At 41.5% G+C, this 25,286-nt stretch overlaps 1 protein-coding gene across 1 annotated transcript in view; it reads left to right on the plus strand.

The window, feature by feature from the left end:
• The first annotated feature begins 1,808 nt into the window (after positions 1 to 1,808).
• Positions 1,809 to 25,286, plus strand: part of LOC123992133 (syntaxin-binding protein 5-like) — a 25,034-nt gene continuing 1,556 nt past the window's right edge. The window contains exons 1-2 of the mRNA XM_046293404.1: positions 1,809 to 1,846; positions 2,156 to 2,290. Of these exons, the coding sequence (XP_046149360.1) occupies positions 1,809 to 1,846; positions 2,156 to 2,290 (173 nt within the window). The remainder of the gene's footprint in view (positions 1,847 to 2,155; positions 2,291 to 25,286) is intronic.

The raw sequence follows: 25,286 nt of genomic DNA on the forward strand, positions 1-25,286 counted from the left end.
ATGCTGCGTGGTGAGCAGGTGTCTGAGTCTGCTAGGTTCAAGTGCCTTCCCGAGGCAACCTGCAGTTCTTGATCAAGTCTCCAGTCTGTTCTCGTCATTACGAGTAGTATTATGCCTTTTGTTTGTAAAGTAACTTTACTGGATTAAAAACTCTGTTTTCGCCAAGTCGCTTTTGGGTCCTCATTCACCTGCATAACAATATGGATGAGCAATGTCAGAGCGGCATAGACTAAGATATAGTATAAGAGTACAGTATATACATATGAGATGAGTAATGCAAGATATGTAAACATTATTAAACTGACGAGTGTTCCATTTATTAAAGTGGCTAATGATTTCAAGTCTGTGTATTGTAGGCAGCAGCCTCACTGTGCTAGTGATGGTTATTTAACAGTCTGATGGCCTTGAGAAAGAAGCTGTTTTTCAGTTTCTCAGTCCCAGCTTTGATGCACCTGTACTGACCTTCGGGATGATAGCGGGATTAACAGGTGATGCTCTCTTTTGGCCTTCCTATGACATCGGGTGCTGTAGGTGTCCTGGAGGGCGGGTAGTTTTGCCCCCGGTGATGCTTTGTGCAGACCGCACCACCCTCTGGAGAGCCCTGTGATTGTGGGAGGTGCCGTTGTCATACCAGGTGGTGATACAGCCCGACAGGATGCTCTCAATCGTGCATCTGTAAAAGTTTTTGAGGTTTTAGGTGACAAGCCAAATTTATTCAGCCTCCTGAGGTTGAAGAGGCGATGTTGCGCCTTCTTCACCACACTGTCTGTGTGGGTGGACTATTTCAGTTTGTCAGTGATATGTATGCCTGGGACTCAAAACTTTCCACCTTCTCCACTGCTGTCCCATCGATGTGGATAGGGGGTGCTCCTCCGCTGTTTCCTGAAGTCTGAAGTCATCTCCTTTGTTTTGTTGACCTTGAGTCAGAGGTTGTTTTCCTGACACCACACTCCGAGCCTTCCCCTCCTCCTGTAGACCGTCTCGTCTTTGTTGGTAATCAAGCCTACTACTGTTGTGTCATCTACAAACTTCATGATTGAGTTGGAGCGTGCATGACCACACAGTCATGGGTGAACAGTGAGTACAGGAGGGGCTGAGCACACACCTTTGTGAGGCCCCAGTGTTGAGGATCAGTGAAGTGTAGATGTTGCTTTCTATCTTCACTACCTGAGAGGACGCTCCGTTAGGACGTCCAGAACCCAATTGCACAGGGTGGGGTTCAGACCCCGGGCCTCAAGCTTAATGATGATCTTGGAGGGTAATGTGGTGTTGAATGCTGAGCTATAGTCAATAAACAGCATCCTTACATAGGTTTTCCTCTGGTCCAGATGGGATAAGGCAGTGTGCAGTATGATGGCGATTGCATTGTCGGTGGACCTATTGGGGTGGTAAGCAAATCGAAGTGGGTTTAGGGTGACAGGTAAGGTGGAGGTATGTGTCTATGTGTTATGTGTGCATGTGCATATGCAGTGAATGTGCATGGGTTTTGTGTGAGATTGTCAGTGCAGTGTGTGTAAATATGTATATGGTAGTGTGTAGTCTTGTGATTGTGCATAGAGTCCGTGCAAGATAGGTTCAGTGCAGATAGTTTAGGTAAACATTAATGAACTATTTAGCAGTCATGAGTATTTAGGAGACCTATTAGGAGTCCTATGGCTTGGGGGTAGAGGCTGACTCAGGTAGAGACGGATGTAGGTTTCAAAAGCTTTTGACCGTTCATTAAACTTCACATGGAGAGATGGATGAATGGATTAATTGATGGTTGAAGGACGAGTGGAATTATTGGACAAATTGATGAAAGAATGAAGATGACACAGATGGGTAAATGGAGAGCATGGAAGGAAGGGTAACGTGTTCTGGTTCAGTCCTCTTCTCTCGCATCAGTCCGGTAATTAGGTGCCGAATAGAGTTTTAAACACCTCCACCGTCACCTTGGTCTCAGCTCAGCATTATTAGCTCACTGTAGAAAACAAGGAAGATTCTTAAACTGCAGTTTCTGTGTTTTAAATGCAATAGGATATCATCAGCAAAACACTTCTGTCTTTCTCTTTTCTCTCTCTTTGTCTAATGCTACCACTTTTACTACCTCTCTGTGTCTCTTTCTCTGTGTCTCTTAACTCCTACATAAACTTTCTCATTTCTCTCCATCCTCCAGGATCACATTCGTCCACCTGCCCTTCCAAAGTAAATGGCTGTACATCGGCACAGAGAAAGGAAACATCCACATCGTCAACGTGGAGTCCTTCACACTCTCAGGCTACGTCATCATGTGGAACAAAGCCATCGAACTGTGAGTGCCAACACCAGCCTCTTCGCCTCGTCACACTGTCACAACGGCTTGTGGTGGAATGGACATAGCTATCAAATAACCTCTTAGTCACCTCTAGGCTTCATCCACACCTGGTGGCTTCAGTAACCGCAGGTGTGAAGGAGGAAGGATGTGAATCACTATCTGACTCTTATTTAGTAGGCCTCTTCAGCATGGGGTTAAAGTATTTGTAAGATACTGTGCTATTTCACTGGGTATTTGTCAAATCAAATCAAATGTATTTATAAAGCCCTTCTTACATCAGCTGATGTCACAAAGTGCTGTACAGAAACCCAGCCTAAATCCCCAAACAGCAAGCAATGCAGGTGTAGAAGCACGGTGGCTAGGAAAAACTCAGAGAAAGGCCAGAACCCAGGAAGAAACCTAGAGAGGAACCAGGCTATGAGGGTGGCCAGTCCTCTTCTGGCTGTGCCGTGGAGATTATAACAGAACATGGCAAAGATGTTCAAATGTTCATAGATGACCAGCAGGGTCAAATATTTGTGTTGCTGTTGACATCCTCCATTTTGATTCTGTTCTAGTGCTCTTGCATAATTCAATCTTGAGTTTGTAGCATTTTCCCAATCCTATCTCCTCCTGTCTCATAGTGAGGGTTGAACAGATGTCTGTTAAGATCAGTGTTGGGCATGTACAGATGTCCTGTCTCGACAGTGCTGAGAGGAAGGGAGGAGTAGAGGGAAAGGAGATGAGAGGAGAGAAAAGACAGAAGGGGAAGAGAGGAGGAGAGGTGAGAGGAGGGGTGGGGGGTTAGGAGAGAAGGAGAGGTGAGGGGATAGATGAGAGGAAGGAAAGAGAGGGTAGAGAAAGGGAAGGTTTTTGGGGTAGACAAGTAGAGGAAAAGAGAGGTGGAGGAGAGGAATGGGTGACAGTATGGGTCTCTGAGGAGTAGTGCCTGACAGTCCTGGAGCTGCCATGGTATTTCTGACTAAAGGGACACGTCAACACACTCTTATATATGCTCTACTGAACACAGTGTGTTCTCTCCCCTCTTTATCCTATCCCCTGCTTCTCTCACTTTCACTCTATTTCCAAATCTAAACTCAACATCTCAAACACCTTAACCCATAAACACTTAACCCATACACGCACAAACATCTGTTTGTGTGGCCGTATGTGTGTCTCTGTGTGACTCTGTGTGCAGGGCCTTCAGAAAGTGTTCACACCCCTTGACTTTTTCCACATTTTGTTGTGTTACAAAGTGGGATAAAAATGTATTTCTTTGTACCTTTTTGTCAACAATCTACACAAAATACTTTGTAATGTCAAAGTGGAAGGAAAATAATATATAACAAATTAAACATGAATTTCATTATTTGAGAATCACGATTCCAGCTGTGAGTCTTTCTGGGTAAGTCTGTAAGAGCTTTGCACAACTGGATTGTACAATATTTGAGCATTATTATTTTTAAAATTCTTCAAGCTCTGTCAAGTTGGTTGTTGATCATTGCTAGACAGGCATTTTCAAGTCCTGCCGTAGATTTCTAAGCCAATTTACGTTTTAAACTATAAGGGCCACCTAGGAACATTCAATGTTGTCTTGGTAAGCAACTCCAGTGTATATTTAGCCTTGTGTTTTAGGTTATTGTCCTGCTGAAAGGTGAATTGTCTCCCTAGTGTCTGTTGGAAAGTAGACTGATATGGCACCACCTGGTATGGAAACTGCACGGCATCTGACCGCAAGGCACTACAGAGGTAGTGCGTACGGCCCAGTATATCATTGGGGCCCAAGCTTTCTGACATCCAGGACCTATATACTAGGCGGTGTCAGAGAAGGCCCAAAACATTGTCAAAGACTCCAGTCACCCAAGTCGTAGACCGTTCTCTCTGCTACCGCATGACAGCGGAACCGAAGCGCCAAGTCTACGACCAAAAGGCTCCTTAACAGCTTCTATCCCCTTAGCCATAAGACTGTAACAGTTAATCAAATGGCCACCCAGATTATTTACATTGACCCACCCCTACACTGCTGCTACACGCTGTTTATTATCTATACATAGTCACTTTACAAATGACCTCGACTAACCTGTAACCTGTAACCCCGCATATTGACATCGGTTATATTGACATCGGACATATAGCCTTGTTATTGTTATGTATTTTTGTGTTCATTTTTTTTTATTTTATATAAAGTTTTTATTTGTAATTTTACTTCAGGTTATTTAGTTAATATTTTCTTTTATCTATTTCTTGAATTGTTGAACTGCATTGTTGGTTAAGGGGTTGTAAGTAAGCATTTGACGGTGAGATCTCTACACCTGTTGTATTTGGCGCATGTGACAAATACAATTTGTTTTCCTCAAAGATTGTTTCTGTGCTTAGCTCTATTCCATTTATTTCCTTGCCAATGACAAGCATACCCATAACATGATGCAGCCACCACCATGATTGAAAATACTGTCTTGACTGTCCACAAAAATCAAAATATGTCAGATCAGGTTTGCAATTATTCATTTCAATCAGACACCCTCTCACCTTAGAGGAGGGGAAGGAAATAACTAGGGGAGGGGTTTAACAACTCACGTCCTGTTGTAAATCAATACTGAAACAATATTTCTAACATAGAACGTGGGGAATGGTCAAATTTAATTTAGTTGGTTATTTTGTGAAGTCATTAACAACGTCATAAAGGAAAACTGTAAGTTTCCATACAATGTGTTACATATTACATACATGTAATATGAACAATGATTCAAGTGTTTTTGTTAAGAGAGAGATGTGATTTGAGAAGCTATAAGAGATTAAATACATATATAACTTTGCACAGTGAGTCGTCACCGCCCTGAGTGAGGTCAGAGGCATGTTAACCTGTTGGAACCGCCCTTTTTGAGCAAATTTTATAAATGATGGGTTAAGAAAAAAAACACATCAGACCAGAAAGATGTGAAGCTGCATCTGCACGTTTAAAGTGGTTTGAACTTTGAATCTCGACACGAGGTGGAGACAATACTCTCCCTAGCCTATCTTCAAAAGCCTCTTCAAGAGTGAATGGAAGGAAAGTAAACTGTGTAGTTCTGTTCCGGACAACACGACAAGTCACCGGATATCGGACAACTGCAGAGAAGGACAGCAGTAGAAGACTTGTCGGAACCATTTTGGACAATCAGAGTCTTACAAGCGTGCCGCGAAAAGGCCCAACTTCCTTTCAAGGCTACCCTATTCACAGAGAGAGATCCCGTCGAACCCAGGCATTTCACGTAAATACATTCTTGATATTCTTATTCAAAGCGGGCAGCGGTTTGTGTGCAAAGTATATGGTTACTGTAGGTGAGAGTAGTTTTGAATGTACCAATTTTTAGTGTCTCTGTCCCTCTCTCCTCCTCTCCATCTCTTCTTTAACAAGCAGCCATGTTGTTGTCATTCCGCTAAGGACCTGTTTTCAGCGTTTTAAGACTTCAGTCAATAACCGGTGCAAAGTGTGTATGTTTATCCTGTGTTCCCATTTAATTAGATCGTAAATAAATAATTAAACCAATTTGTGTAGTACTGAATCATAAGTATGGCTTGGGTTTTTGTAGATGGAGGTTACGACTGTTCAGAATGATGATATGATACGAGGTTATGTTTAATAGGTTGACTGTTTATAGAGGTGATATGACCTTTTAAAGTTTAATTCAGGAGATGTTAACTCTTTCAAGAACCGCTCTTATGGTGCCCCGGATCCTAATCTGTTGATTGTTGCATGATTCATTAAACCGGTTAACAATTAAACATAGTTAATTACATAAATAAATGTCTTCAGATTCATGTCAAAGTCAAGTCACGACACAGTTTGAAAAGTCATACTCAGTGGTGCGTTGTGTTGGATTTGCTCAAACATAAGACTTTGTATTCAGGATATAATGTAAAGTTAATTTAATTTCCATTCATTTCAATTGAATGCCTTATTGCAATCAGGATGCGTGTTTGGAATATTTTTTATTCTGTACAGACTTCCTTCTTTTCACTCTGTCATTTTGGTTAGTGTTGTGGCGTAACTACATTGTTGTTGACCTATCCTCAGTTTTCTCCTTTCACAGTTGTTAAACTCTGTAACTGTTTTGAAGTCACCATTTGCTTCATGGTGAAATCCCTAAGCGGTTTCCTTCCCTTTCGGCAACAAGTTGGGAAGGACGCCTGTTTTGTAGTGACTAGATGTATTGATACGCAATCAAAAGTGTGATTAATAACTTCACCATGCTCAAAGGGTTATTCAATGTCTGCTTTTTATTATTTTTACCCATCTACCAATAGGATTACCTCCTAGTCTTTGTGATTGAATCTGTGTTTGAAATTCACTTCTTGACTGAGGACTTTACAGATAACTATGTGTGGGGTACAGGGATGAGGTAGTCATTCTAAAATAATGTTAAACACTTATTGTACACAGAGTGAGTCCATGCAACTTATTATGTGACTCGTTAATCAGAATGGACTACTTATTTAGGTGTGGCATAACAAAGTGTTTGAATACTTATTGACTTCTAAAAACATAATTACACTTTGACATGGGTTATTGGGGTATTGTTGTGTAGTAGTGGCGTGCGGGTCTAGGGGATGTTACGGTGACCACATTACCGTAACACCGGCAGTAAGAGTCATGACCACAGTCAAATTCCACTTGACCGTTTGTCACGGTAACTGGACTTCTCAAGCTCTGATGCTGCTGATGGTCAGCACACTATTGTCCCTGTAATCACTCTGACATCAATGTATTCAGCCCAAGGGCACAACGGCCACTGTCCGCTAAAGGCATGACATTTTTATGGCATTACATCCAAGCATTACTGCCAGGCATTACAGCCAAGCATTACAGCCAAGCATTACAGCCAAGCATGACGGCCACACGAGGCGGATGCCGCCAGGAAACTTGGGCATTATCAAGTGCTTGTCAAATTGTGAATGAGAAACCGATGAAGTGTGTGCCGCCTGTGCACGAAACAAAGCAGAGCTCATGCCTTTCATGTGACTTTATTCCAATCTTCATTGGAGTTGCGTCATGCAGTCTTAGAATGTAATACAAATCAAAACATATAGCCCAACGTTTGTATCACATAAATAACCCTAAATTAAGCATACAGGATGACCTGTTTCTTTGTTAACAGCTCAACACAGAATAGCTGCGTGCGGGCACTACCCTCAGAAATGCTTTGAAATCATTATTTCTATTTTATTCAACTATGTTCAATTATATTCTTCATACTATAAAATAATATCAAATAATGCCACGGAATTCTAAGCAAATCTTGACTGCATGAGCGATAAATGAACTAATGTAGCCCACAGCCATTTGGCATATCATGGCAAATCGAGATCAGGACCTAACATAATGAACTCAGTTTTATATCTTTAAAGCTATTCTGTTCTTCTGAAATAGATGACATTTTCTTCATATCATGTTTCTTTAGACCTATCTAGCATAAATAATGGATTTATTGTGATGGTGTAGACTATCTTAAATGGATTTATTAGACTTTTTAAAATGAACAGTAGATGTTCCAAAGGACTGGATCAGTAGCTTGTAGGTGTGGAAGCCAGGAGATGCTAAATGTGTTTGTGTTCATGAACGGTCAATTACCTTGAGGCCAGAAGTTATTTGCTTGACAATCACTAGCTGACAAATGTAATCACCTCCGCAGCCCTGTGCGAGTCAGCTATTTGTTCACCCGCCCGCAATTACTAATAACCATCAGCAACTGCCCGACTACATGTGATAAAGTGATTTAGATATGGGCCTGACTTAGATATGTTTCTGAAATAATGTTGTTATAATAATGTTTTTGAAATATCCAATAAATGTTGTTCCACTTCATGATTGTGTCCCTTGTTGTTGATGTTTATATCCCCTGAAATGTGGCAAAAGGTCACAAGTTCAAGGGGCCAGTTGATTGATTCTTCACTAAAAAATACAGTTTTATATCTTTATCTTCCCACACTGTTTGAAGCCTGAAATGTGGCAAAAGGTCACAAAGTTCAAGGGGGCCCTCCTGCGGAATACTTTCGCAACCCAAATAAGGCACTGTAGGTGCACAGGTTGAGCTCAGAAACAACTTTTGATTAGGTGGCAGACAGTGACAGCGGGATTCAACCTTCCGGACCCTGCCTCTTTCCGGAACCTTCCTAGGATCAGGATAAAGTTATCCTGACCGCTGGCTACCCCCCGTCTAAAATATTTAGATGCACTATTGTAAAGTGGTTGTTCCCTGGATGTCATAAGGTGAATGCACCTCCAAAACTCTTGCTCTGGATCTATCTCTCTAAATGACTTAAATGTAAATGTAAAGTAATCATTCAAATCAAAATCAAATCAAATTTTTATTTCTGCATACACATCCTTAGCAGATGTTAAATGCGAGTGTACTGTGAAAATCAGATCTCCTGTGCTTCTAGTTCCCGACAATGCAGTGATAACCAACAAGTAATCTAACTAACAATTCCAAAACTACTGTCTTATACACAGTGTAGGGGATAAGGAACATGTACATAAGGATATATGAATGAGTGATGGTACAGAGCAGCATACAGTAGATGGTATCAGTACAGTATATATCATATGAGATGAGTGTGGATGACGGCAAAGTAAACTGCTCTTCCTCCCGGGAAACTGTGGCATAGTTAAACTGGCTAGTGATACATGGCATGTTACATAAGGATGCCCCGTCGATGATGTAGAGTACAGTATTTACATATGCATATGAGATGAATAATGTAGTTCACCAGTTCGAATCCGTACAAGAGTCTTTATTGGACAAATTCAGGTATATTAATCTCTGTTTCGTTCTGAGGAAGTTTCGCATCCGTTGAAGAAACGTTTTTCAACAGAATCAGTGGAATGAATGCACCCTGATCACATGCAAACACAGTTGACTTACATAGCAGCCACAAAAAACAGCATGGTCACTTTGCTCGTTGTATATATAATTCCTTCTCGCAACTATCTACGCGCTCTCCTCCTCTCACCTTTTCTCTTCGCTTGAAGACTTCAGTGCACAACATAGCAGCTGTCTGTGACCAAAAAAAACTTTACATGCCGAACCTTCATATCATGACCGTTAACGTCATGGTCAACATAGCTACTAGACCTAATGCGTTAGTAAACACGCTACAATCATGCAATACAGTGTAGAGTCAGAAAGCAGTTTAGCAGTTACCCCGGCGGGCCCGGGGGCAGTATATTTATAAAACCAAAAGCTTACCTTGACTTAGAAGAGTTCCAGTGTTGGATAGCCATCTATCTAACATAGCATCCCTCTCTGTTTGAGCTGGTTGGTTGAGTAGGCTAAACTAGCTAGCTGCATTTTGCTAGCTAAGTGCAAGTGAAAGTAAAACAGAAAAATGTAAACCGCATATAGTTAGCTCTCTCTCTCTTGCTTCTCAATATTTTGGAATAAATTAATTTGTTTAAAACTGTTCAACTATTATATTTCTCTCTCTTTGAGTCAACTACTCACTACATTTCATGCACTGCAGTGCTAGCTAGCTGTATCTTATGCTTTCAGTACTAGAGTCATTCTCTGATCATTTGATTGGGTGGACAACAGTCAGTTCATGTCAGTTCATGCTGTAAGAGCTCTAATAAGTTGGAGCACGTCCTCCTGAAGTTGTCATAATTACTGTGTAAGTCTATGGAAGAGGGTGAGAACCATGAGCCTCCTAGGTTTTTTTTTTGAGGTCAATATACCCAGAGGGAGGACAGTAGCTAGCTGGCCTCTGGCTACACCATGGTGCTACCCTACAGAGTGCATCTGAGGCTACTGTAGACCTTAAATGCAAAACAATGTATTTTTTATCAATTATTTGGTGACATGTTAATGTATTTAGTATAGTTTTATCTAAAAGGATAACTTTTTTTAATGTTTCACTATTTGTATTTGTATGAAATTCACTGAGGATGATGGTCCTCTGTTCCAGTCCAAATTTTGCTTACATTTAGTATACATTTAATGCAAAAAATGCTTAATTTGGCAGGAGTTAATATTAAGGCTATGTGAGATGTTATAGACCCATCGTCAGTGTCCACATTCCAGTTTCCATTTAACCCATCTGAACAGTAGCCTACAGTTCCCTTGATGTTCCAAATCTAAATCAAATTAAATGTATTTGTCACATACAGCGGGGAGAACAGGTATTTGATAGACTGCCGGTTGGCAGGTTTCCTACTTACAAAGCATGTAGAGGTCTGTAATTTTTATCATAGATACACTTCAACTGTGAAGGCGGAATCTAAAACATAATCAGAAAATCACATTGTATGATTTTTAAGTAATTAATTGGCATTTAATTGCATGACATAAGTAATTGATCACCTACCAACCAGTAAGAATTATGTCTCTCACAAACCTTTTTCACAGAATTTTTCTTTAAGAAGCCCTCCTGTTCGCCACTCATTACCTGTATTAACTGCACCTGTTTGAACTCGTTACCTGTATAAAAGACACCTGTCCACACACTCAATCAAACAGACTCCAACCTCTCCACAATGGCCAAGACCAGAGAGCTGTTTAAGGACATCAGGGATACAATTGTAGACCTGCACAATAGGCAAGCAGCTTGGTGAGAAGGCAACATTAGACAATTTAGAAAATGGAAAAAGTTCAAGATGACGGTCAAACAGCCTCGGTCTGGGGCTCCATGCAAGATCTCACCTCATGAGGCATCAATTATCATGAGGAAGGTGAGGGATCAGCCCAGAACAACACGGCAGGACCTGGTCAATGACCTGAAGAGAGCTGGGACCACAGTCTCAAAGAAAACCATTGGTAACACACTACGCCGTCATGGATTAAAATCCTGCAGCTCACGCAAGGTCCCCTGCTCAAGCCAGCGCATGTCCAGGCTGGTCTGAAGTTTGCCAATGACCTTCTGGGTGATCCAGAGGAGGAGCGGGGAGAAAGGTCATGTGGTCTGATGAGACAAAAATAGAGCTTTTTTTTTTTTGGTCTAAACTCCACTCGCCGTGTTTAGAGGAAGAAGAAGGATGAGTACAACTCCAAGAACACCATCCCAACTGTGAAGCATGGAGGTGGAAACATCATTCTTTGGGGATGTTTTTCTGCAAAGGGGACAGCACGACTGCACCGTAATGAGGAGGATGGATGGGGCCATGTATCATGAGATCTTGGCCAACAACCTCCTTCCCTCAGTAAGAGCATTGAAGATGGGTCGTGGCTGGGTCTTCCAGCATGACAACGACCGAAACACACAGCCAGGGCAACTAAGGGAGTGGCTCCGTAAGAAGCATCTCAAGGTCCTGGAGTGGCCTAGCCAGTCTCAGACTTGAACCCAATAATAAATCTTTGGAGGGAGCTGAAAGTCCGTCTTGCCCAGCGACAGCCCGAAACCTGAAGGATCTGGAGAAGGTCTGTGGAGGAGTGGGCCAAAATCCTGCAGTGTGTGCAAACCTGGTCAAGAACTACAGGAAACGTATGATCTCTGTAATTGCAAAAGAGGTTTCTGTACCAAATATTAAGTTCTGCTTTTCTGATGTATCAAATACTTATGTCATGCAATAAAATGCAAATTAATTACTTAAAAATCATACAATGTGATTTTCTGTTTTTGTTTTAGATTCTGTCTCTCACAGTTGAAGTGTACCTATGATAAAAATTACAGACCTCTACATGCTTTGTAAGTAGAAAAACCGGCCAAATCGGCAGTGTATCAAATAGTTGTTCTTCCTTGTTCTTCTTATGTAACAGTTCTGCTTTTGTCCCTCTCCTTGCCCCTACTTGAGCTCAAACCAGGGACCCTCTCCACACATCGACAACAGTCACCCTTGAAGCACCATTACCCATCGCTCCACAAAGCCCTTGCCCTTGCAGAGCAAAGAAACAACCACTTCAAGGTCTCAGAGCCAGTGACGTCACCGATTGAAACACTATTAGCGCGCAAGCGCTATCTAGCTAGCCATTTACACCGGTTACACTCACCCTCCTTTTTGACCTCCTCTTTTCCGCAGCAACCAGTGATCCGGATCAACAGCATCAATGTCACAGTGTTCCTTCCGTCCCTCTCCCTCGCACTGAGCAGGGAACCTCTGCACACATCAACAACTGCCTCCCTCGAAGCATTGTTACCTATCACTCCACAAAAGCCGCGGCCCTTGCAGTGCAAGGGAAACAACTACTTCAAGGTCTCAGAGTGAGTGACGTCACAGATTGAAACGCTATTAGTGTGCACCCAGCCAACTATCTAGCCATAACACCGGTTACACATACACATGTTTAGCAGATGTTATTGAGGGTGTAGAGAAATGCTTGTGTTTCTAGCTCCAACAGTACAGTAACATCTAACAATTAACAACAATACACGCAATACTCACAACTTAGAAGTAAAAAGAATGGAATGTATAAATATTAGAATGAGCAATGTCAGACTGGCATAGACTAAAATAATGTGGAATATAATACAGTATACACATATGAGATGAGTAAAGCAAAAAAATGTAGACATTAGTATAGTGGCTAGTGTTCCATTATTAAAGTGACCAGTGATTTCATGTCTATAGGGCAGCAGCATCTAAGGTGCAGGGTTACGTAACCGGGTGGAAGCTGCCTTGTGATAGCTATTTAACAGTCTGATGGCCTTGAGATAGAAGCTGTTTTTCAGTCTCTCGGTGCACCTATGCAGCCTCACCTTCTGAATGATAGCGTACCAGGCAGTGATACAGCCCGACAGGAGGCACTCAATTGTGCATCTGTAAAAGTTTGTGAGGGTTTTAGGTGCCAAGCCAAATTTCTTCAGCCTCCTTGAAGAAGCACTGTTGCGCCTTTTTCACACACTAGCTGTGTGGGTGGACCATTCAGATGCGTCAGTGATGTGTATGCCGAGAACTTGAAGCTTTCCTTCTGCTCCACTGCGATCCCATCGTTGTGGATAGGGGCGTGCACCCTCTGCTGTTTCTGAAGTCCACGATCAGCTCCTTTGTTATGTCAACATTGAGTGAGAGATTATTTTAATTGGGTCTAGAGTGTCAGGTAAGGTAGAGGGGATATGATCCTTAAATAGCCTCTTCAAAGAACTTCATGATGACAGAAGTGAGTGCTACGGGCGATAGTCAAATCTCGGTGGCACTGTGTTATCCTCAAAGTGGGAAAAGAAGGTGTTTAGCTTGTCCGGAAACAAGACGCCTGTGTCCGCACGACGAGGCTGGTTTTACACCCCCGTTTCTTCTTCCCAGGGAGTTCTTTATTCCTGTCTGTGTGATATACTGACAACTGTATGGACTGGCTGTATGGACTGGCTGTATGGATAAAGACACTATATCCTGAGAGAGCCATGTTTCCGTGAAACAGAGTATGTTACAATCCCTGATGTCTCTCTGGAAGGAGATTCTCGCCCTGAGCTCATCTACTTTATTATCCAGAGACTGAACATTAGCGAGTAATATACTCGGAGGCGGTGGATGGTGTGCGCACCTCCTGAGTTGGACTAGAAGTCCACTCCGAATACCTATTCTCTGCTGGCAGTGTTTTAGATCAGCCTCTGGAATCAGTCAAGTTGCCATGGGGGTACGAACAATTCAGGAAATTAGCATTCCCGCTCGTAATGCTAGTGAGTTACCGCCTCTCTGATATACAAACGTTATTTCCGGCTGTATGTAATAACACAAAACATGTCCTGGGCTAATAATTTAATAAATAACACACAAAATAACAAAATACTGCAAAGTTGTTTAGGAGTTAGAAGCAGAGCTGCTCTATCTGTCGGCGCTATCTTGGGACATGTGACACAGGCCTGTTTTAAGTCCGTGTTTTTGTGACTGTCGAATTTGTATAGGTCCTCACAATCATCACACATAACACTGCTATCATCCTCATTTACCACTTCACCAAATGTTTTCCAAATATTACATTACTGGCCCCTCCCTTCTCTTTATTATCAACTCTCCATTTTCGCATATTTTGTCTAATTGAATTAAACTCCGACCTTGCCCTTTTGCCTCCTGTGGATTTGATGTAAACTTTGTCTGCCTGTTCCCAAAAGCATTTGTCGATTGACGTGTAGGTCATCTCTTTATTCAACCTGCCTGCCACCCACCCAATATTTAATGACCCCCTAAACCCGTCCACCCCCTGCGGATATAACCGTGGGTGTAATTGAATCAATTTCAACACAACTAAATGTGGAAAAAGTCAAGGGGTGTGAATACTTTCTGAAGGCACTGTATATGTGTGTGCATGTGGCCCATATTCAGTTCTGATGACAACAGAACATCTGCACATAAAGGCTTTTATGATAAGGGGATATCTGAGTGTTTCAGAGTGTTTCAGGTGGCACTTTCTCTCTCCCTCTCTCTCCCCCTCTCGTCTTATTCTGGGCTGCTGGAATGAAGGTTAGATACCTTGACTTCCTTTGTCTTCTCCTATTATTCTCTTTTGATGCTGTCATCAGAGAGGGACAGTGGAGTGGGCGGTTGAAGGGAACAATGAAGATGGCGCTCTTCATATTACACCACCTCAGTATTGCACTGCATAGAGAAAATACACAAGATCAGAGCACTGAACATTACAGAGTGGAACTGAACACTGTCAAGCAGATTACTAGGATATACTGCAGCACTCAATACTACAGCAGAACACTGCAGTTCAGTTCTGTTCTAGTTTAGTACACCAAGAACTTCTAGGTAACAGTAAGTTGTGTTCAAGATTAGACTAGGCATAGTGAAGAACAGTACAACCAATTTACCAGACCAAAGAGTATGTGACATACAGTAGTAGGGATAGTGGGGACATTACAAAGCCAGTCATCACCATCCCTGTAGTAATCACATTAAAACCAGTCATCATAGCCCAGCTCAGTTTCCCAGATCAGAATCAGGTGTGGGTGAGGATAGTACCCACACCTCCCTCTCTCACTATCTCTGTGTGGAGAGTATAGCAACAATGGCTAGCTAGGTTCTGTTCTGTGCTTCAGTGTATGGTAAACATCCTCAGGCCAGGCTCCTGCTATTTAAAGACTGCATTTAGTAACCACACCTTTGGATCTGGGCCTAGCCTGGAACTACACTGTGTGTGACTTACTCCCGCCTCTTGTACTGTCACCCACAAGGGGGGGGGGCAGGTCATGTGTGAATGAGAACATGCAATGGAAAAGGTGTGTGTTATGAGTCATAGTCAGGGATGTTGTCCGTGTGTACAAGGGAAAACTATAACAGGAGTAAAGGACAGCCTAAGGCCCACTATGACACACAGTTCATGTTAACACCAGAGGGTGTTCTCTCTCCCCGCTTTTCCCTTCCCCACTTTATTCCTGTCTTTTGCTAACTCTCCGTGTGTGTGTGCCTCACAGGAAGTTGGTGGCACCTTAATTGGGTAGGGGTGGGCTCGTAGGAATGGCTGGAGTGGAATGAGTGTAACGGTATCAAATACATGTTTCCCATGTGTTTGAAGACATTCCATTGACTCCGTTCCAGCGATTATAATGAGCCGTCCTCCTCAGCAGCCTCCACTGGTGTGTGTGTGTGTATATGAAAATGCATAATTCAGTCAATACTTGCAATTTCCACTGCATCCTGAGTGTAAGTGTAGAGAGCCCCATGCAGTCAGGTTTGGTGATCCTAACTTCTCTAGGATAGGGGCAGCATTCGGAATTTTGGATGAAAAGCATGCCCAAATTAAATGGCCTGCTACTCCAGGCCCAGAAGATATGATGTGCATATAACTGGTAGATTTGGATGGAAAACACTCTAAAGTTTCCCAAAACTGTTGAAATAGTGTTTCTGAGTATAACATTTTTGGCAGGCGAAAACCTGAGAAGTAGTTTTTTTTCAATGCCATTACAGTTTCCATGACTTAGGACTCAATTTGCAGTTCTATGCCTTCCACTAGATGTCAACAGTCTTTAGAAATGGTTTCAGACTTGTATTCTTATAAATGAGGAGTAAGACCAGTCTGAATGAGTGGACCCTGACGTGTCACAGAGCTTTTTCATGCGCGATCCCGAGAGAGTGCATTTCTTTGTTGACCTTTATATTGACAACGTTATTGTCCGGTTGAAATATTATAGATCATTTAGGCTAAAAACAACCTGAGGATTGAATATAAACATTGTTTGACATGTTTCTATGAACTTTACGGATACAATTAGGATTTTTTTGTCTACCTGTTTTGACTGCGTTTGAGTCTGTGGATTATTGAAGAAAACGTGCGAACAAAACGGAGGTTTTTGGATTTAAAGAGACTTTATCGAACAAAAGGAACATTTATTGTATTCTGAGTGCAACCATATGAAGATTATCAAAGGTAAGGGATTAATTTTATCTCTATTTCTGAGTTTTGTAACGCTTCTGCTTGGCTGGTTACTGTTTGTAATAATTTGTCAACTGGTCTATGTTCTCAAATAATCGTACGGTATGCTTCGGCCGTAAATGTAACGGCGTTCTTCGTTTTTGTAGAAAGAGCTTGGACCAAAATGCAGCGTGGTGGTTACTCAAGACTTTCATGAAAAAGCGATACATTAAAAACTTATATAAATACAAAACAACAAACGGAACGTGAAACCTAATTACAGCCTATCTGGTGAAACTACACAGAGACAGGAACAATCACCCATGAAATACAAAGTGAAACCCAGGCTACCTACATACGGTTCCCCATCAGAGACAACAAGAATCACCTGACTCTGATTGAGAACCGCCTCAGGCAGCCAAGCCTATACTAGACACACCCCTAATCAACCACAATCCTAATGCCTACAAAAACCCCAATACAATAAACCCATGTCACACCCTGGCCTGAACAAATAATTAAAGAAAACACAAAAATACTAAGACCAAGGTGACAGTAAAGCATTTTTAAAATCTGATACCGTGGTTTGATTCACAAGAAGTTCATCTTTAAACCTATGTAAAATATGTTTTGTTTTCTGAATTTTTATAATGAGTATTTCTGTATTAATCAGCCAATCCTCTAACGGACCTAGACGATAGCAAAGCTTACCCACTAGTCCTCACACCCAACTCCACTCTTTCTTTCTATCCATTCCCCATCTCTGTCAAAATCTCTCTGACTCCTCTTTTTGTTAGCTCATTGTGATAACTACACCTACAATATACCACTTCCCAAATACACCTACTGTTTAATAGGTAGTCAAAACATATTGTGTTGCCATCATTGATGGTGGCATGTTGCTAGGGGTGTTAATACCATGTTACCATAGGTCAGGGTGACTGTTTTCGCTGTTTCAGTGTTTGATGCTTGTGTGTGTGTGTTTATGTCTACAATGTAGAAAATAGTAAAAATAAAGAAAAACCCTTGAATAAGTGGGTTTGTCCAAACTTTTGACTGATAGTCAGACTGCCTGCGCATTATACTCACATCTATCTCACAAGACATCCACAAGATTGTGTCCAAGTAAGTACCTCAGTGGCCTTTCATGACTGTATTTAGTAAATACTAACATTATTGTGAGTGCTTATACAGGGCTATTTAGGTCTCAAGTTGACAGTATTTTCTGTTTGTTCTTACAGGAGCAGGCTATCCCGAGACTCCCGATACAGACATTCAGAAACAGACTTGATCTTTTTTCTTTAAAGTATTGTTTTATGTAGGATGCTACATTTTGTCTAGTTGCAATTGGAAGTAGGCATCATTTAAAAAAAACACATTTATATTAGGTCATATAAATCAATATATAAACATTTATATAGCCCTTTCGTACATCAGCTGATATCTCAAAGTGCTGTACAGAAACCCAGCCTAAAACCCCAAACAGCAAGCAATGCAGGTGTTGAAGCACGTTGGCTAGGAAAAATTCTAGGAAGAAACCTAGAGAGGAACCAGGCTATGAGGGGTGGCCAGTCCTCTTCTGGCTGTGCCGGTGGAGATTATAACAGAATATTAGGTCATATTTTTTGTGAAAGATGCTGTTATGCCTCAACCTACCTCAGTCAGTTAAGTTATTTTATATGGCCTAGGCTCGGAAGAAATAGACTCCAATTAAGCCCTCTTGTTGTTTGTAAAGTCAAATTAAAATGAAGACTATTGTTGAAGTGAATTACTCGACTGGTGTAGTTTTGCCCCATCTGTTGCTGTGTGCCACTTGCATAAAAGAGTTCGCTATATTTTCAGAACCAGGTGCTGGTCAACTCCTATTGATTGTGCTGCGGTTGCAGCTTTACGTTTCAGCACCACAAAATGGTCCGCTGCCTGCTTTATTAGATAAATTAAAATGTAACTTTTGCATTATTTAGGTAGGGTAACTTCCTTCTTGGGACATTGCATTTTGGGCTTTTGCATCTCAGTCCTATATATTTTTATTCATGTATATTGTTTTTTAATAAAAACATATTTAGAATAATTTGGGGGCTTTTGGGGGCCAGATAATATTACTGGTGGGCCAGATTTGTCAGTTGAGAACCCTAATCTATACAGTAGGCCATAATTGATTTCGGCCCAATAGGCCTGGCATATTCCCATGTTCAAGGAGCCGTTCCCTTTTGATTGGGTTACTCTGCAAGTGAGGAGAGGATATTCTCCACTGGTGGCCTGTTCTCCAGGGACCATCGCATGAGCCTGAAGCCATAGACTGACCAAACTACTGTTTCTAAAAGTGAATTCAAAGGCAGTAATAAGTCATTTTCCGTTTAATTTGTATTTCATTCTCTAAGTAAGTTTTTAAGACTAAGACTAAGTAAGACTAAGTAAATTTTTTTAAGACTATAATGATGAATAGACTATACAATGAAAATGTTGTTTAAATACTGAGCGCTTTATGTCCCTACCAGCCTATTGTAACGCACTCACAAATGCTTCACAATGTATTTGTAGGCTATAGCCTTGAAATAATATAGCCTAAATAATACATTTACATTCAGTCTTAGTCTCCTTCTCTGGCTCCTGACCTATGTAGAGTGTTTATATGCTGTTTATTATGACATGTAGCCTATTTCAAACGATGTGCACTTCTTACATTCACCGTTTCATGTTTATTCAATAATATTCATTATAATCATTTGGTTTGGTTTCAATACTTCAAAACAAATGGTCGGTCCAGGTGGTCACAAAAGTAAATGGGTGTTGGTTCAATTGTGATTTTAATGAATAGGCAAATTTGGAGCGTCAGTATGTTTTCCCGTGAGCACACAGCAGTTTTAGGAGCGGTTGGAAAGGACATGAAGCAGGAGCAGTGGGCAAGCACCACTTCATGAGCAATGAGCAGGATTTCCAACCACTCAAATCAGCTCACATGCTCTGGTGTGTGTTTTGTGTATGTGTATGGTTATGCATGCATGCTGATACTATCCACTTGTGATACACACCACAGGTGGTTGGTGGTCTTTGACAGTGTTTGTGTGTATGATATCTGCTATGGGACATTGGGTTTGATGGCCTAAATATGGTCTGTGTATATTGCATATGTGTGTGTGAATGTCATGCATGCAATATGATATGGGCTAAAGTGAATGCCATCCATATAGAAGTCAGATTCCACTGCAGGCTCTATCCATTATGAGAGAAGTACTGGGTGTGGAATTCAGGCCTCTACATCTTGTCATTCATTTTCACACTCTTGCACAGATACAGATGTAGAGCCTTGTAGGGGCTCCTCTCAATACTTTGTTGTCGACCAAGTAAAGGGGAAAAAGGACTCTGAATTGTTGGGAAAAGGAACTGTAAGTAAGCATTTAACTGTTAGCGTACACCTATTGCTCATGACGCATGTGACAAATACATTTGGTTTGATTTGCCCTGGATGGCTGAGATAGTAAAGGAATCAACACAACTCGCCTCTAAATCAATTCTGTACACTTGACTAGATCTAGTGAGGGAAAGCATCAAAGTTTTTGCTATCACAGTGACAACCTGAAGTGAGTGTGTGTGTGTACTAGCAGGACTGAGGAACCTACCCAGTAACCCCTCCCTCTTTAGACCTTTTACAGAAGAGGTGAGGCTTGCCCCTACTCCAGGGCAAGTATTGTACATCAACTCAATGTTACTTGTAAACCTCTGTTTATATTTATTTTCAATTATCAAGTTTGACAGAATAAAGAAAATGATTAGTTGTAAGCAGGGTTTATACCTACATTATTTTCTGATCGTTTTGTTCTGAACAGAACCATTTTTGTTGTTGTTCCATTCCACAGTAAAGTTCTGAACCAGTTCAAACCCCCAAGAGTACCAGTTTATATTGTTCCTTTCTGTTCCTTTTTAACCTGTGAAATCAACTGTTTTTTCCATTTCGCTCATTAAAATACTTCACCAATCAGTGCAGACAGAGCTAGCTGTTGACATCTTACGTCTATGGCGCAACTCAAATTTTGTGGGTGAGGAGAAAGCGAGAGAAGGCTGAGGAGGAGGCTTTGAGAGCTGGGCATCTTTTTCTGACATGCTTTATTTGAATTAAGTGCACAGAATTATACCTGGCAGGGAGCGGCTTCAATGAAGGAACTTTGAATGTCCTTTGAGCTAGCAAGCTCACAAGCTTGTGTGTACAGAGTAGCACCAGAATAAAAACACATTTGACCTTTTTGTAGTTAATAAATCCAACTAGGCCTACACTGTGGTATCCTTAACTAGCATTGAAAAGTTTATATATTCTTCTCTAGCTAATCAAAAATCTATCTCTCTATCTTCTGAATCACTCTGGTAACATCAATATAGTAGTTAATGCTTCGGAGGAAGGTAGCCTTAACATGCACACACACTGGCAAAGATTTTTCAGCTTACAGGCAGACACTGGCATACGTTTCTGAGTGACACAGTGATGGCTTTGCATAGGCGCTTAGTTGCATTTTTTTTGTGGGACTAGAAAAAAATGGCTGGGGGAAAAAACGGTTCCCATGCTTTTAAAATAACGGTTCTGTTGTGGAACAGTATATGGATCACTTTCGTTCCGGTTTCGTTTCTGTTCCTTGAGATATGTAACTATTTTCCGGTTTTCAGTTCTATTCCTTGAACCACTTCCAACCCCTTCTTGTAAGCATCAATGTTATTTTAGTTTATAAATATCCTCTGAATACCCAATACACTTTTCTCCTCATTATATTTTGCCCTATAAGACTAATTAAACCCTTGCTCACCAGAATATTGCCGTAAATTGATAGAATGAATACTTCAATCTAGTTGACACCGGTAAAGTTTCCTTTGTCATCTTCTTCTGTTGAAAATTTCCAAATTACATTCATTTCTAAGGAAATAAAAAAATGTGTGAAAGCAACTCGACATGTTTCTGATAAGACTTCAATTTGGTTTGGATGCATATTTTATGTGGTTGAAACACGATCAGCTTTTATGACGCTAATAAAGATAGCACCTCCACTCCATTTCCCAATTAAACATTTTGCCTACATTTGGTGTATCATTTTACAGCAAGAAATGCTTAGTTCTGCAGGAGTTAATATTAAGGCAATGTGTGAGAGGTTATAGACCTACAGTCAGTTTCCAGGTTTTAGTTTCGATCTAACCCACCTGAACAGTAGGCTACAGTTCCCTTGACGTGCCATAGGCCTATTCAAAATCCCCATCTTGTGACTGTCGAATGTGTATAGGACCTCACAATCATCACACATAGGCTAACATAGCCATCACTGCCATCATCCTCTTTTACCACTCCACCAAATCTTTCCCAAACTACCTTCGCTTTATGTTCAACTTTCCTGCAGCTTTTCTCTTCTTGAATAAAGCTTTGACATTGTCATTTTTCTTGTGTAGTGACGTTAACTTTTCTTCCCTGTTCCCAAAGCATTTGGCGATTGAGCGTGGCCAGGCTACTTGGCGCTTGTACAGTTAGACCTTGAGGCTTAGGTTTGCGCAATAATGCCAGATAGCCTAAAATAATAAAAAGAAAAACCTCAAGTAGCCTATAGATATAAATTGCACATTAACTTTCATTCAACCCATTTTAATGACCTAAACCCCATCCATCCTGTGGATATAACCGCAGGGTCTGCGGGTTATGAGTCAGCCTGCACATCACACACTGTGTGTGTGTGTGTGTGTGTGTGTGTGTGTGTGTGTGTGTGTGTGTGTGTGTGTGTGTGTGTGTGTGTGTGTGTGTGTGTGTGTGTGTGTGTGTGTGTGTGTGTGTGTGTGTGTGTGTGTGTGTGTGTGTGTGTGTGTGTGTGTGTGCTTGCCTCTGTGTGGGTGCTGTATGTTTTCAGGAGGCTGTCTGCACTCTGCCCATCCTGCCTCTGTTGCCATGTGTGATCCCTTCTCCAAAACCTTGCCATTTCCTGTGTGTATGTTTGTGTGCACGTGTGCGTTTGCGTGCAGCAGGGAATGGGTTGGTTTTTAAATAATAGTGAGACAGTGGCGAGGTATTAGATAAATAAACAACTCCAGCTGCAGTAACACTGAGGTAATAACAGTATTAGGTTAACATTGCTGAATATAGACCCGGGCAGCTATGGGTTTTGTCCTTATTCTCTAGCCATAGCTTCCTTTCCTCTCTTCATCCTCTATGTTAGCCGTGATGTCCGTCTTAGGCCTGGGTGTAGAGGGGTTAGATTGATAGATGCTATTGTTACTGCCATTGGCATAAGGAGGAGAGAGGACAGAGAGAGAGAGCTAAATGTGTATTCTCATAGAGAGAGAGCAGGGAGATGGAGACTGAGCTGGAGATACGGAGAGAGAGACACACACACACTGTGGGGAAAGCAGGGAGCTACAAGGAAGTAGCAGGACCATGGTCAGCTCCAGAGGGCAAGAGAGGCCAAGGTCAGTCAGCCCAATGGGCAGCTCTACAGTCACCAACTGGGGCTGGGTATTCAACACCAATATTACTCAGTCTAGGTTCTGCAACCAGTGGCACCTGGAATAGGTCCCACCTGTCCCTCAGTACCCCAAATGGGTATAAGTAGAGGTGCAGTCACTCGGGCGCTTGGGCAGACAGGCAGAGGGTACATCTAGACTTCAGAAGAACCGGAGGTGAATATGATGGCACCTCGATCAACAGCAAAGAAGATTATAGGCAATGTTTGACTCTCACCAAAAGTCGGAAGTTTATACACTTTTCAACCACTCCAAAAATGTATTGTTAACAAACTATAGTTTTGGCTAGTTGAGTTAGGACATCTACTTTGTTTATGACACAAGTAATTTTTCCAATAATTGTTTACAGACATATTATTTCACTTATAATTCACTATATCAGTGGGTCAGAAGTTTAAATACACTAAGTTGACTGTGCCTTTAAACAGCTTGGAAAATTCAGAAAATGATGTCATGGCATAGAAGCTTCTGATAGGCTAATTGACAAACATTTGGGTCAATTGAAGGTGTACCTGTGGATGTATTTCAAGGCCTACCTCTTTGTTTGACATCATGGAAAAATCCAAAGACATCAGCCAAGACCTTAGAAAAAAATTGTAGACCTCTACAAGTCTGGTTCATCTTCATCAGAAGAAACTCCCAGGAATCCCAGTTCGACAATAAATGACTGATTTGTTCCATAAAGGCCATCATTTATGTCCAAAATATCAACGTTGTCAGGCGTGTTAAGCTGATAATCCATCTTCATGAGGCAGAAGCACTTTGTCCAGACAAAAACTAGAAAAGTTCCATTACAGGTCGTAGAAACAAGTCAAGCGATGTATGGAATCAATATTTAGGATAACTTTTAACATAAAACATCAATAAGCTTCCAACCCCGGAGAATTCTATGTCTGAAGAAAAGCACTGGAACGAGAGGTAAATCTGTTGGGAGCGCGCGTCTCTGAAGCCTGAGACCTCTTTCCTATCAATACTAATAATAATATGCATATATTAGCATCTGGAACAGAGTAGGAGGCAGTTGACTCTGGGCCTTCTATTCATCCAAAGTGAAAATGCTGCCCCCTATCCCAAAAGGATGGATAAACACCATGGACCACGCAGCCGACATACTGCTCAGGAAGGAGATGCATTCGGTCTCATAGAGATTAACATATTTTTGGGCAAAAAGTGCAAATCAATCCCAGAATAACAGCAAAGGACCTTGTGAAGATGATGGAGGAAAGCGTATCTATATCCACATTAAAACGAGTCTATATCGACATAACCTGAAAGGGCACTCAGCAAGGAAGAAGCCACTGCTCCAAAACCACCATAAAAAGCCAGACTATGGTTTGCAACTGAACATGGGCACAAAGATTCTACGAGTTGGAGAAATGTCCTCTGGTTTGATGAAACAAAATAGAACTGTTTGTCCATAATGACCATCATTATGTTTGGAGGAAAAAGGGGGAGGCCTGCAAGCGAAGAACACCATCCCAATGGTGAAGCACGGGGGTGGCAGCATCATGTTGTTGGGGTGCTTTGCTGCAGGAGGGACTGGTGCACTTCACAGAATAAATGGCATCATGAGGCAAGAAAATTATGTGGATATATTGAAGCAGCATCTCAAGACATCAATCAGGAAGTTAAAGCTTGGTAAATGGGTCTTCCAAATGGACTATGACCTCAAGCATTCTTCCAAAGTTGTAAAAATAGCTTAAGGACAACAAAGTCAAGGTATTGGAGTTGCCATCACAAAGCCCTGACCTCAATCCTATAGAAAATGTGTGGGCAGAACTTAAAAAGTGTGTGTGAACAAGGGGAGGCCTACAAACCTGACTCAGTTACACCAGCTCTGTCAGGAGGAATGGGACAAAATTAATCCAACTTACTGTGGGAAGCTTGTGGAAGGCTACCCGAAACAGTTGACCCAAGTTAAACAATTTAAAAGGCAATGCTACCAAATACTAATTGAGTGTATGTCAACTTCTGATCCTCTGGGAATGTGATGAAATAAATAAATGCTGAAATAAATCATTCTCTCTACTATTATTCTGACATTTCACATTCTTCAAATAAAGTGGTGATCCTAACTGAGCTAAGACAGGGAATCTTTACTAGGGTTAAATCTCAGGAATTGTGAAAAACTGAGTTTAAATGTTTTTGGCTAAGGTGTATGTAAACTTCTGACTTCAACTGCATCTCTCTCTTCATTTTCCCCCAAAGGAAGAGGACCCATGCAGCACGCATCCTGCGCAAGTTGAGAGCAAGGGTTGAAACCCCAGACT

Source organism: Oncorhynchus gorbuscha, linkage group LG01 (assembly GCF_021184085.1).
Source record: "Oncorhynchus gorbuscha isolate QuinsamMale2020 ecotype Even-year linkage group LG01, OgorEven_v1.0, whole genome shotgun sequence".
NCBI classification, from domain to species: Eukaryota; Metazoa; Chordata; class Actinopteri; order Salmoniformes; family Salmonidae; genus Oncorhynchus; species Oncorhynchus gorbuscha.